The sequence below is a fragment of the Sorex fumeus genome, unplaced genomic scaffold, assembly GCF_029834395.1.
Source record: "Sorex fumeus unplaced genomic scaffold, SorFum_2.1 ptg000047l, whole genome shotgun sequence".
Lineage (NCBI taxonomy): Eukaryota > Metazoa > Chordata > Mammalia > Eulipotyphla > Soricidae > Sorex > Sorex fumeus.
Window position 1 is genome coordinate 48,079,742 of NW_026606104.1, and position 14,441 is coordinate 48,094,182.

Below are 14,441 nucleotides of genomic sequence, written 5' to 3' on the forward strand. Positions count from 1 at the left end.
GGGCCTGTTTACATGGCCGCAGCATCAATCCCTGATGACCAGCCTAGAGCTGGGACCAAACTGTCCCCTCCCTCCAATCTGACTTGCTCACTCTCCTGGTTCCAGGAGGTGGGTGAGTCACTGTATTCCGGCAGGCTTCCCCGGGCTTGAGGTTGTGGAATTCCAAAGCACAAAAGGCGCAGTGTGGGGTTAGCCTTCCTGTGCCTCAACTTACCCCCCAGCCACCCTCCTGCCTTCCAGTCCTGCCAGGTGCTCCATGCAAGGAGGGTGTTTGGGAACAACCTCTGGTGGGAGAACCGAGTAGGACATCATCTCAGTGGGCACTTGGCAGTGCCCCGCCTCTGCCTCTTACTTCCACTTGGGCTGGGCATAGCACATGGAGACAGTTGGGGCTGTGACCGAGCCGTGCTCCTCGTAGCTCTGCAGAAGGCCGGCCAAGGTGAAAGGAGCAGAGGGCCTGTCCGACCTTTCTCTGCTCATCTTGGTACACATCCTTTCTGTAGCAGCCTCTCAGCACAGGCCTCAACACTGGGAAGAGCTGAGGGGCAAGGTTGGGGAGCCCAAGGTGCATTCTATTCACTCCGCCTTTGCCAGTGAGGAGCGTGGGGGGCTTTGGACGTCAGCCTCTGCCCTGGCGCTCCCCGCCGGGACCTTTAACACCTCTGTTCAGCCTGTGCCACCTGTCTAGGTAAGCCGGTGTCCCCACGGCCCGTGGCCGCGCAGGGGTGGCCCTAGTGCCTCCTTCCACAGCGTTGTGCCTGCCACCCCGTCTTGATCCTCTCACAGCAGTGACTTGGGCTGGGTCCTGGTTGGGAACCTCCCTTTTAGCTGCATCTCCTCCCCTGGGGAGACTGCCCTGTCCCAGAACAGGAGCTGGGGACCCGGGGCATGTGGCACGAGGGCCCAGTGACTCCGGCCCTTCCAACCGTTTTCTTCCCGTAGCTAGAAACCAATGTTCTTCCGTCAGGTAACGGAAAGGTACTGCTGAGGCCTGCATGGCATATTCCCGGTGACTTAGCAACAGGGTCAGTAAGCGCTGGTTTGCCCAGAGCGCCCACCCCCCAACTCCCCGCCCCGAGTCACTTGAACTCCTGCTTCTCAGTTCATCCTCCGCTTGTTTCCGTACCCATGGGGACAGTCTAAAGGGAGGGTCTAGAAGAGGTGACCCTCCTTTGTTCTCTGGGCTAATGAGCTTAATCTAGTGCAAATGGAGAGACCAAAAGCCTCATTTTTAATTTCCACGAAAATGTTAGAAGAGAGAAGTATATATATAAATATATATTTCTTTAAATTTTTGAGTCTTTGATACGTCTCTAAAATCCATTCCCTGTCCTGAAGCCTGAGACACAAGAAAGTTGTTTCAAAGGTGTTAATTAATTAAACAATTCAAACATGGTGGTGGCTACTGTCTTTTATTTTTGGGGGGGAGGGGGCTGAGGGGGCACACCCAGCAGTGCTCGGGAGAACTGTGCATCGCTGGGAAACTCATGCAAAGCAGGTGCCTTCAATGCCCGTACTATCTCTCTGGCATGGCTGCTGTGTCTTTTTTGGTTTTGGGGTCACCAATGGGTCACACCCATTGGTGCTCAGGGATCACTCCTAGCAGAGCTTAGGGATCCATATGGGACATCTGGGATCAAACCCGGTCACCCCTGTAAAAGGCACATGCTAGCTTTCTGGCTGGGTCCACTTTTAGAGGGAAAAGGCTGTTCTGTAGGTTTTGGATCAGCAGAATGTCCACAAGTGTATTCGATCCACCCCAATCCCACCTTTGGGGGCTGTGACTAAGCCGTGCTCCTCGTAGCTCTGCAGAAGGCCGGCCAAGGTGAAAGGAGCAGAGGGCCTGTCCAACCTTCCTCTGGTCGTCTTGGTACACATCCTTTCTGCAGCGGCCTCTAGGCACAGGCCTCAACATTGGGAGGAGCTGAGGGGCAAGGTTGGGGAGCTCAAGGTGCATTCTATTCACTCTGCCTTTGCCAGTGAGGAGCCCGGGGTGGGGTGGGGGGGGGGGCTTTGGACGTCAGCCTCTGCCCTGCCAACCACTTGGTAAACCAGAGATCCACTCTGCGGGCCAGGAAGAGCAGGGCAGCACTTCATGCCAGCGGCACTTGGGACCAGTGCTCCTGTGAGGTGGGTCTGGCCCAGAGAAGCCCTACACAGACATGTTTGTTCAGACATTTTATTTGAATTCATGAGAGCAATGGTTCGTGATTCTGAGAAGCCTTTAGGAGAAGTACCTGCCCTCTCTGAGGAAAGCTCCAGGTCCCGCTGCCCACCCTCCTCCGATGGTAACTGGGCACAGCTGGTTCCGGGGGTTGCCCCGCCTAGCAGGATCAAGGGAGGTAACAGAGGCCCTCAGGTAGGCCCTTTCCCCAGTGCCAAGCCTCAGGGCTGGGAAGCCCTGGAAAAGGCTGCCAACCACTTGGTAAACCATAGTTTCTGTTTTCCCTTCCCTTTCCAAATCCCACAGTTTCCTGTTGGGGAGAAGCTGTAATTAGTCCAATTCAGGCACCAGATCCCAGCTAGAGGCACAGCTGCTGGAACAACTCTAGGAAAAACCTGGAAACCAAGATTTTTCCCATTAGGAGGCTTGTGGCAAACTTTTTTCCTAAGAGTTCTATTGAGACCAGATTTTCAAGTTCCCTGCCAAAGGAAGACAGAGAAATGTTCCCTGCCCAGCCCCCCGTGAGTACCGGGAGGCCACACGGCCCTGGCTCCAGGGAAGGGGAGTTGCCCCTCACCAAATTCTGCACCCAACAGAGTCCCCAAGTTCCTGCTTCATTGTCCTGGGAGGGGAAGAGACAGCTGACAGATGATCAGAATGCCGGGAGGAGGTGGTGCTTGGCTGGCTAGCTAATGTTCCCTCCTTTCAGTGATTTACAGGAAATGCACCCCAGCTTGGTCATGAAGTCGATCTGCTTCCACTGTGCGATGCATTCCTCAGAAATTTTAAAGTCAGCCTGGAAAATGTAAATGAACAAAAAGCGAAATGGTGGAGAGTCTGTGAGAAAAGAGGTCTCACTATGACTGGGAAGCTGATGCAACTTCTCTAAGACAGCACTTCCCAAAAGCTGTTCCTCTGTTTTGGGGACCACACCCAGCGGTGCTCAAGGCTTACTCCTAACTGTGCTCAGGGGTCAATCCTGGCAGGGTTCCAGGCACCATATGGGATCTAGGGATCAAACCGGAGTCAAGCAGCCTACCTGTTATACTATCTCTCTGGCTCCCTGCTCCTCTAACTGGTAAATCCTCTGTAAGGCCTCAGTTAAGGACATAGCTTCGAGGGGTTGGGAAATGGCTTAAGAGGCAGAGCACAGCAGGCAGGCCACTTGCCCAGCATGTGGCCAACCTGGGTTTGATCCGTGGCATCCCATAAATTCCCCTGAGCACTGCTAGGAGGAACTACTGAGTGCAGAGCCAGAAGTAACTCCTGAGTATCACTGTGTTGACTCACACACACACATACACACACAGAGGGCAGGCAGGGCATTTGCTTTGCATGAAGCGGACCCGACTTGATCCCTGCCATCCCACAAGGTCCCTGAGTTCCTCCAGGAGTGACAATTGAGTACAGAGCCAGGAGAAAGGCCTAAGCACAGCTGGAGGTGGCCCCAAAACAAAACCAACAAAAACCATCCTGGAAAAACAGAAAGAGAGAAAACAGTCATTCGCCACATGCAGGGGGCGCGATGGCGGGTGGGCACCGCAGCGTCCCGCAGGCTCGCCACGGGTAGGGCGTTTGCCTAGCATGCAGCCAACCAGGCCGACCCGAGTTCAATTCCTCCACCCCTCTTGTAGAGCCCGGCAAGCTACGGAGAGTATCTCACCCGCACAGCAAAGCCTGCTACCTGTGTCATATTCGATATGCCAAACACAGTAACAACTAGTCTCACAACGGAGACGTTACTGGGCCCGCTTGAGCAAATCGATGAACAACGGGAGGACAGTGCTACAGGGCTACAGTGCCACATGCAGGAGGCTGAAGATGGAATTTCCTGTCCACACCCTAATAACGATACTGGCTAGAAGGGTCACATTGGCCATTGCTAGTTCCATTGGCACAGTTAATTGTTGCTGCTCTATTCACTCGGATAGCCCAAGAACCAAGAGCACGTCTGACATGTATCTCCGAAACTCCTGATTTGTTTTTGTTTTTGGGTCACACTTGGTGGTGCTCAGGGCTTACTCCTGGCTCTATGCTCAGGGATCACTCCTGGTGGGCTTTGTGGACCATACAGGCTGCTGGGGATTGAGCCTGGGTTGGCTGTGTGCCAGGCAAATGCCCTACCTACTGTACTATTGCTCTGGTCTCTGGACTCCAGATTTGTTGACTGAAGTAATTCAGGAATCACAGGCCAGAGGTGGGTCAAAGCTAGAGGTCTAAGGGAAAGTGAATCCACCTGGGTCCTGATGAGTGGGAGGGGTGCCAGAAGGATCTGATCCTGGCTCCAGCACTCCTGGAGCTCCTGTGGTCTTAGGCACCCTGACATGAACCCTGGTGGTCACCTCCTGCCACAGGATTAAAATCGGACCAGACGCGAGTACCTTTTTTTTTTTTTCTCGCTTTTTGGGTCACACCTGGCGATGCTCAGGGGTTACTCCTGACTCTGCACTCAGGAATCACTCCTGGCTCTGCACTCAGGAATCACTCCTGGCAGTGCTCGGGGGACCATATGGGATGCTGGGAATCGAACCCGGGTAGGCCAAGTGCAAAGCAAACACCCTACCCGCTGTGCTATTGCTCCAGTCACTCAAGTACCTCCCACCGGGTCCTACCATAGTCAGGGTGCAGTGCACGTGCCGGGACTGAAGCAGGAGGGGCCAGGCACTTCGGGAAAGCGCAGTGGTCAAGGCATAGCTCAGGAGCCCAGGTAAGAGGGAACAAGGGCAGTTTTTTTACCTGCAACTTCTCGAAGACTTTCTTCTTGGGCTTGAGCTCCTCATCTGGCTGGCCCTTCTCATAGCCCTTCACGAATACTCTCTCGCCGGGGGCAGAGCCCGCAGGAGGGTCCAGAGGCTCAACCATACGGCTTGCTCCTTCTCTGGGAGGACACAAGAAGGACAGGGTGAGGCTAGTGAACCTCCAGCTGCCATGGATGACCAAGTATTAGGGCAGTTATGTGGAGACCCTAACACAACTTAGGGCATCTACTTCTTTTTTTTTGTGGAATGGTCACACCCAGCAATGCTCAGAGGTTATTCCTGGCTTTGCGCTCAGAAATTACTCCTGGCAGTGCTTGGAGGACCATATGGGATGCCGGGGATCGAACCCGGGTTGGCTGTGTGCAAGGCAAATGCCCTACCCGCTGTGCTATCGCTCCGGGCCCTCAGAACTTGTTTTGAATCTTGGTTCTGCCTCTTCCTAGTAGTGAGTGTTGGGCCTGCACACAGGGAACCCTTGATTTCTGGGCGATTAGACTAAACAAACGTTCATTTGTGGTGCTTGTGAATTTTTGGGCCTTCCACCTGGCAGGGAGAGGGGCACTGTCTCAGTCAGCTTTCCCCTTTCCTGGGCCTCCCCAGATTCATCTGCGCCCCCTGCCCTGACTCACACAGAGGCACACAGGAGCATGCCCTGGGACTCCACTCCTCTCATCTTCTGTGGTTTCAGGTTGCAGAGAACCACCACCAGCCTGTCCTGGAGCTGCTCCTGGGGTACAAACTGCACCAGGCCGCTCACCACAGTCCGGGGCTCGGCTTCCCCCACATCAATCTTCTCCACGTACAGGCTGTCTGCATCAGGGTGCTGCCAGCAAGAGACAGGGCATGTGAGAGCAGAACGCAGCCCGAGACCTGACTGCCCCTTCCCCATGGCCCCAGAGGACCCTGTAGAATGAACTCTCTATCCAGGTCCCAGGGAGCAAAAGCAGAACAGGCTTTGAAGGTTCATGCTACGATAAGATAGGGTCAGGAGTAAGGAAAATGAGCCCCACTTTCTATTTAAGAGCTGGTGATTCATCTACCCAGTCTAGCTACCATTATGATCATGTGCACATCAGCTCAGTCCAAGGCAGAAAAGAGCCTGGAGAGAAGCTGCAGGCCTCATTAGCTGAAGTGACAGTGTTATTTCAAAGTAGCCTCGCTCTGTTTTGGGGCCAGACCTGGAAGTGCTTAAGGATCACTCCTGGTGGGCTTGGGAGACCATACGGGATGCCAGGGATTGAACCTGGGTGTGCTGCAGACAAGGCAAGTGCCCTGCCTGCTATTCTATCGCTCTCGCTTCTCCAGGTAGTCTTTTGATGGTCAGGTCCACAGAACATGGAGCAAATCAAGAACCCAGAACAATCAGAACAATGGTGCCTAACTTTCTGTCTCTGGTAAAAAGAAGCCCTTCTTTCACCATTTTCAGAAGGAGTGGGGGTGGTGTGTGTGTGTGTGTGTGTGTGTGTGTGTGTGTATGTGTGTGTGCTGGAGAGCAAAGTGGCCGATCCAAACCTGCAGCTAGTCCACACAAGTTGGGTGTGCACCAGGTGAGCGCATCAGACCGGATTTAATACATCAACAAGTTCCTGACTAACATCCGCTCCTCCTCCTGGCTGTGTCCGGCTGTCCAAGGTCCAGAGACAGCAAATGGAGAAGCCCGGAGGCGGCACTGGGTGCCTGGCTCTGACTTGCGATATGACCCCAGTGGCGTTACTTCCCACCCCAGGCCGAGTTTCCTCCAGATGGAAACACACAAACCTGCCCCTGCCCCTCCTCTCCAGGATATGGTAAAAAGCCAGTACCTTTTCCACACTCAGGATTTTCCCCACACGGATATCCAGCCGGGACGGGATGGCCTCCTCTGGTTCTGAATTCTTGGCAGGGCCTTTGGCAGTGGGCTCTGGGAAGGAAAAGAACCGGGGAAGGGGGCGTGTCAGAACTTTCTATCTTTCCCTAAGCGAAGTCAACAGTTGATACCACCTCAAGGACACTGAGATCCGGCAGGATTTAGTTTAGGAGCGCCCCACCCTCCCTAATCTAGGGGTCATTCTCCTGGAAAAGTCGGGCATCCACCTTTGAAAGTGACACACCCCGATTTCCACCTGGCCTCTTCCCCGTGACCAGGCCAGAGAGGGCAAGTGAACAGCCGGCGCTGTGCTGGCTCTGCCGCCCTTAGCTGCCCCTGACCTGCATTCTGGACAAACCTGCTTGGTCTTTCTCCCAAGGTCACACTAGACCAGTGCGCTGTAATCGTTTTCCAACGCTGGCCTACTTCCACCTTGTTTCTTCCCTGTGGCCTCTCCCCCTCCCCAAGTCCTATTGGCTGGCTCCCTCTTCTCATACCATGACCCCTCATCAACACAATTACCTTCCTGTGGCCCCTTCAGACTATCCTGGGGCCCATATCAGGCCCCCAGAAACGCTATGCTAAACTATCAATGTTACTGTTCTACATCAGGGATAGGGAACGGGGTAAATCAGAGTTGCAGGGGTGGAAGCAGTGACAGAGCAGACACCCCAGGAGTAAGGCCCTGGGGCCACCCTCTCAGTCTGACCCAACTGGTGCCTTTAACTGGGTTTAGTGAACAGAGGCCAGGGTCCCGGGGGATGGCTCTCAGCAGCAGTGGCCCGGGCACGTGAGCACTTGCTCACATGGGTCAACATCATGATGACCCAAGTTCCACTCCAGGAGGCCCTGGGGTCTAACATCCTCTGCCTCATTCAGATGCCCTGGCTCTGTGGCCCCCCATGACTCCCGTTGGGTGCTGGCCTTACTCTGCTTTGAGGGTTCTGGGTAGGCGGCACTGGACAGTTTCTTCAGGGCAGGGGTATTAAACTTTTCTCGGATGGGATCCAGCAACTTGTTCAGGGCGACTTCAACGGAATTCTTCAGGTCCCCGGGGTGGACAATCTGAAAACGCACACAGCAGATGCAATGAGGTCCAGGGTCCACCCCAGTGCTGTTTTTCCTGTCACTGCTGCCACACGGTCGCACTTGACTGGGCTTCTACACAGGACCTCTCACACAGAGTCAAGTGTGTGCCCCACCCAAGCTACATCCCCAGCCCATGGTCAAGTCTATACTTACATTTTTTTTTTTTGTGGGGGATATTGGGGCTTCCTTTTGGCTCTGTGCTCAGGAGGGATCACTCCTGGTTGGGTAGAGGGGACCATACAGGGTGCTGGGGATTGAACCCAGATGGACCATCACTCACTGTCACTGTCCTCCCGTTGTTCATCAATTTTCTCGAGCGGGCTCAGTAACGTCTCTATTGTGAGACTTTGTTGTTACTGTGTTTGGCATATCGAATACGACACGGGTAGCTTACCAGGCTTTGCCGTGGGGGCGCGATACTGGGTAGCTGGCCGAGAGGAGCGGAGGAATCGAACTTGGGTCGGCCATGTTGGCTGTGTGCAAGGCAAAAGCCCTACCCACTGTGCTATCGCTCCAGCCCAGATGGACCATGTGCAGGGCAAATGCCCTTCTTTCACCTGTGCTTTGGTGACAGGGTCCGAGCCTGCTCCTCTCACAGGACCCACATCCTGCCAACATTTCAGATGCTCAAATCAGATGAAAGTGAGTCCAGGGTGGGACACATGACCCCAAACACAGTCAGCACAATGGAGAACAGAACAGACTGTCAACTCTTTGATTTGACTGATACTATATTTCTCTGGCGCTGTACTTCTGATGACTCAGGTCAAGGCTCAAGAACGGCTATGGAGATGGCTCAAAGGGCTGGAAGCTGGGCTTTCATGTGGGAGCCCCTAATTCAAACCCGAGCATCACACAGACCCCTGAGCACCGAGCAAGAACCAGCTCCTGAACCAAATCCAAAAAAAGCTCTTTGTGTAACATTTCTCACAGCCCCAGCAAGTTGTAAATAAGAAATCCCATTTTATTAGCCATATTCATTACTATTTTGTCTTAATGGCCTGGCTCTGCCCATTTCTCCCACAATGCTCCATTTCATATTTTATATATTTCACTATTACAGTTTTAGTAGTGCTGGGGATCCAAGACTTACATGTACAAGGCATGTGCTTTATCACCAAGTCATATTCACAGCCCTTATATATATATTTTTATAGGGGCTGCATTTGGTGGTACTCAGGGGACCATGTGCTGCAGGGGACTGAGCTCAGGGATTGAACCACTGGCACTATGTCCCCAGGCCCCATCTCAACTTTTTAATTTTTTTTTTTGTTTTTGGGCCATACTTGGTGATGCTCAGGGATAACTGTTAACTCTGCACTTAGGAATTACTCCTGGCGATTACGCAGGGGTCTACATGGGATGTAGGGGATGGAACCTGGGTTGGTTGTGTGCAAGGCCAGTACCCTACCCGCTGTACGCTTTCTTTGGCCTCACCACCTCAAATTTTAGGCACAAATCAAACCATGTGTTCTGATGCTTCACATGTTGCATCACTTACTCATGTCTGATATATTTATTACCTTACAGATTTCCTCAGGAATTCCTAATTTTCAAGTGAAGTAGTGTTTGTATGTTATATTGCCCCAAAGCCTTCTCAGACAGGCCATCAAATCCTGTTTCTTTCTTCACCATGTATAGGTCTCAGCCCTTACATGGATGCTTCTCCTATTGGACAATGAGCTCCATGAGGATTTCATCCTTTTGGAATGTTTGCGTACGTGCATGCATGCAAGCGTGCGTGCGTGTGACAGAGAGAGAGAGAGAGAGACAGACAGACAGACAGACAGACAGACAGAGAGCACTTCACGAGGATTTAATCCTTTTGGAGTGTGTGTGTGAGTATGTGTGTGTGTGTGTGTGTGTGTGTGTGTGAGAGAGAGAGAGAGAGAGAGAGAGAGAGAGAGAGAGTGTGTGTGTGTGTGTGTTTCATGAGGATTTAATCCTTTTGGGGTGTGTGTGTGTGTGTGTATGTGTGTTTTTTGGGCCACACCTAGTGATGCCCAGGGAACCATGCAAAGCTGGGCCTCAGACTTGGGGCTCCGGCATGCTCTGAGCTCCAGACCTTTAAGCTATCTCCCCAGTCCGTTACTCATTTTTTGTGTGTATGTGTGGTGGAGGGAGGAATACATTTGAACCATAACTAGAGCCTCATATAGGGGCTACTTCTTGCTTTGTGCTCAGGTTGTCAGGTTGCTCAGGGTGGTGCTTGGGGACAATGTGACACCGGGAACTGAATCCAGATCTCCTGTGTGAAAAACATATACATAGCCCATTGAGCTACCTCTCCAGCCCTTAAACCTCCTTTTAATGCCTGTTCCCAGCATGGCGTTTAATACAAACACCTACTAAGTCTTTGGTAAAAACTTTGGAAATAAGTAGTATCCTTGAGTTCAATCTTCTATAATTGTGTCTCTTTGTTGTGATTCTTCTGTTTTGGGGTCACGCCTGGCTCTGGGGGCTACTTCTGGCTCTGCAGGCTTGATGTCGGGGCAATGATGCTGTTGATGCTTGGAGTTAGCTCCCAGAAGCTCTTTTTACTATGGTTTTGTCTTTCAGGTCACAACCAGTGGTGCTCAGGACTTACTCCTAAATCTGTTCTTGGGGATCACTCCTGGAGGGGCTCATGGGACCATATGGGGTGTCAGGGATTAAAACTGGGTCAGCTGCATACAAGGTAAATGCCCTACCTGCTGTACTACAGGTTTACATCTTATTGGTTTGGTCCTTCATTCTCAGTTAAGGCCTCTGGAGAGTTATCAGGGCATCAATATAATGGCTTGTGCCATTTCCCCATCTAATCTATAAACCTCCCAATCCTCTTCTAAACCATTAACAGAAAGTATCAAGACACAATCTGGCAGGGCCAGGGAGAGAGCGCAGGAGTCAGGGGTACAAGCTTTACATGCACAAGGACCCCAGCTGGATCACCGGTACCACAGTGCCACTTTTGGAATATGTGTATGTGTCAAGCATCACCAAGCATCACCAGGTGATGCTCAAGTTCAGCACCAGCTCGGCACCCAGTGGTGCCAGGGGCTGAACTTGAGGCTCTTTCTAGGAAAGCTGTGATGTTCCCAGCACTACTGGGCCCCAATGTTGAAACTGTCTAGTCCAGTTAGCTGAGAGTGATCCCCAGCCCTTGAGCACTGCTTGGTAGACCAGAAAAAAACAAAACCCAACCAGAGCTTTAAGGCACATAATTAGAACCTCAGTCAGAGCAAGATGGAGAGGTTTCTCAGGATGAAAACCCTCTGGGATTACCTCATCAGCAAAGTCTTTTTCCAGGTCCAAATAAGCTGTGTAGGTTTTATTTCCACCCCATTTCTCATCTCGAAGGATTACAAACTCTGGAAGAAAAAGGATCCACACCAACAAACTCATTAATAATGGCAGTGAGCATCACAAGTCCAAATGCATTTATAGTTTCTACCATGTATTTTGAACTTTTGACTTAATTAGTTTTCTTTTGGGGCCATACATGGTAATGCTCAGGGTTGTTACTCCTGGCTCTGTACTCAGGAATCATTCCTGGTGATGCACAGGGAACCATATGGGATGCCAGGGATTGAACCCAGGTTGACTGTGTGCAAGGCAAGACTGACTGTTACCCACTGTACTATCGCTCTGGCCCCAATTTATTTTTTGGTTTTGGGGCCATACCTGGCAGTGCTCAGGGCTTATTCCTGGCTCTACGCTCAGGGATCACTCCTGATGGGGTTCAGGGGAAAATGCAGGATATTGGGGATGGAACACGGGTCAGTTAAATACAAGGCAAGAACTTACCCATTGTATTATCACTCCAGCCCATATTTTGAACTTTGCTATATTTTCTTGTTTTTGAACTGTTGGTATGTGTGTGAATGAAAGAGAAAGAGAGAGAGAGAGAGAGAGAGAGAGAGAGAGAGAGAGAGAGAGAGAACGCAAGCATGACTCTGTGTGTATGTGTGTGTGTGAGTGATATAAGCAGTGCTTGGCACCCAGTGGTGCCAGGGGCTGAACTTGAGGCTCTTTCTAGCAAAGCACGTGTTCCAGCCTTTTGAACTGTCCCTGTGGTCCCATTTTATTTTTCTTTTCAGGGAGTGGGATGGGGAAGGGATTTGGGTCACACCCCACTGTGCTCAGGTGTGACCCTTGGCAATGCTTGGGGGACCATCTGTGGCACCAGGGATTTGAAGTGGAGTCAGCAGGATTCTAGCAAGTGCCTGAGCCCCAATACTGTCTCTTTGGCCCATTTTACTGTTTCTATTTTTAAGCTCAAGGAGAAGGATGAGATCTTCCACACTTTTTTTTCTTTTAGTTCTTATAGTTCAACATGCCTGCCCTCACCCTCATTTCTACTTTCCTTGCCCCACTTAGAATCTCCCCTGGTAGGGCTGGGGATGGCACGGTAGGAAACTCGCCTTGCATGTGTCAGGTCCTAGGTTCCACCCCTAGCGCTGCAAAACTGGTCATGCATACCAGGACAACTAACTGCTCCCCAATTCAGTCATCTGGGAGCACTGGAGAGATGGGCACTAAGAATGAGCGGAGGAGCAGGCTTGCTGTTTCCAGCCCCGAGAAGAACAGAGGGTCTTACCAGACTTAAGGGGAAAGAGCACATGCTTGATGAAGGACAGAACCCCATTGTTCTCCACATTCCCTGGCTCACAAAAGGCCTTCTTCAGTTTTTTCTTCACATCCTCCTTCCGATCAAGGAGATCAATCTTGGACTCCTAGAAGCCATGGAGTAGAAGAGGACCTCTTGTGGTTGGAAGTGGGAAATATGCCCAGCTAATCTGGTTCACTTTTTTTTTTTAAACAAATATTTAAACACTAAACAACTTTAGCAAAATCAGAATCAGCATGAGGAACACACCGTGCCTTACACTATTATCAACCCTCACCACAATCACCACCAAAACCTCCTTTCATTTTTCTGATCTTCCCAGGCCTTGTCTAGAGTAGTGATTTTCCTTTTTTGTTTTTGAGCCACACTGGGAGGAATGAACGCTTACTCCTGACTGTGCTCAGGGATCACTCCAGAGGGTGCTTTGTGGATCATATGCTGGGGATAGAACCAGGCTCGGCTGAAGTGGCAGCATGTAAGGTTTAACCCTTGTAAAAAAGAAAAATGTTTTAAAGGGCCAGAGAGATGGCATTCTAAGTAGGGTGCTTGCCTTGCACAAGGTTGATATGGAGGGACTGGAGTGATAGCACAGTGGGTAGGGCGTTTGCCTTGCACACAACCAACCCAGATTCGATTCCCAGCATCCCATATGGTCCCCCCTCCCCTTCCCCAGAGTACCACCAGGAGTAATTCCTGAGTGAAAAGCCAGGAGTAACCCCTGTGCATCGCTGGTGTGACCCAAAAATCAAAAAAAAAAAAAGCTGATATGGAACTGATCTCAGCACCACAACGTATCATCCCTGAGTCTTAGCAGGAGTGATTACTGAGCACAGAGCCAGGACTAAGCCCTGAGCATTGCTGGGTGTTCTAACCCCCATGCCCATAAAAAAATAATTACACACACATACACATACACACTTTTTTTTTTTAAAGTGAGTGAATTTGAATGACTGCTTTTTGAGTTATTACCAAATTCTAGTCCATGTAACTAAATATCACCTGGGGGTTATTTACTATATTAGACCTATAATAAACCAAAACTAGTGGGGTTGCACCAGGCACTTTTGTTTTTATTTCTTTTTGTTTTTTATGTACTGTACTAGCTTTCTCACACCCAATAAGACAGAACTTTTATTTATTTGGCTTTTTGGGTCACATCCAGCAATGCTCAGGGGTTACTCCTGGCCTGCACTCAGGAATTACTCCTGGCGGTGTTCAGGGGGACTATATGGGATGCCAGGGATTGAACCCAGGTTGGCCATATGCAAGGCAAATGCACTATCTGCTGTACTATCACTTCGGCCCCAAGACAGACCATATCACGATTCTATGAGTGAAAAAATTATTTTGTCTGCACCATCAGTAGCAGAAAAAAATGCTTAAAATTATGTTTGGATTCTATGAAGACTACTTCCGTGTCCTTCAGTCCTCAAGAACCACCGGAACTAACTCGCTGACCATCTATGACTGGCTGACCATTTATGACAATTTATGAATTATGACAATTCCAACTCAAGTATCTGAGAATTCTAGTCAGCCACGTTACTACTGTTTTGCATCCTTTTCTCCCTATCTCTTGTTGATTTCTAAATTTAATCAGTTGGCAACCTACCTCTTCTGAAGAACTCATTTTGCTTCCAGTTAATCCTGGAACCATGGGATTCATTAGATGGACCCGTTTCGAGTAGCCAAGTGCAGGGAGGTACTAAAGGATTAGAAAGAAACACACAAAAGAAGATGATTAGTATAAATTCCTTCTCAGTGCCCCAATCTCTTCTAATCTGAGCAGAAAATTAGCAGTTTGAGATTGACCTTTCAATATTTTCTTGGGGGGGGGGGCCCACACCTGGTGGTACTTAGGGCCTATTTCTGTCTCTGTGCTCAGGGATCACTTCTGGCAGTGCTCACGGGACTATATGGGGTAGCAGGGATTGAACCCAGCCAAGTCAGCTGCATACAAGGCAAGTGCACTAC

At 50.7% G+C, this 14,441-nt stretch overlaps 1 protein-coding gene across 1 annotated transcript in view; it reads right to left on the bottom strand.

Annotated features, from left to right (window-relative positions):
- Positions 1 to 2,165: 2,165 nt before the first annotated feature.
- Positions 2,166 to 14,441, bottom strand: part of YARS1 (tyrosyl-tRNA synthetase 1) — a 30,167-nt gene continuing 17,891 nt past the window's right edge. Inside the window, exons 6-13 of the mRNA XM_056123438.1 lie at positions 14,080 to 14,172; positions 12,438 to 12,573; positions 11,123 to 11,208; positions 7,699 to 7,834; positions 6,726 to 6,823; positions 5,553 to 5,746; positions 4,901 to 5,042; positions 2,166 to 2,960 (exon numbers count right to left, since the gene is read on the bottom strand). Of these exons, the coding sequence (XP_055979413.1) occupies positions 2,850 to 2,960; positions 4,901 to 5,042; positions 5,553 to 5,746; positions 6,726 to 6,823; positions 7,699 to 7,834; positions 11,123 to 11,208; positions 12,438 to 12,573; positions 14,080 to 14,172 (996 nt within the window). The 3' untranslated portion in view covers positions 2,166 to 2,849. The remainder of the gene's footprint in view (positions 2,961 to 4,900; positions 5,043 to 5,552; positions 5,747 to 6,725; positions 6,824 to 7,698; positions 7,835 to 11,122; positions 11,209 to 12,437; positions 12,574 to 14,079; positions 14,173 to 14,441) is intronic.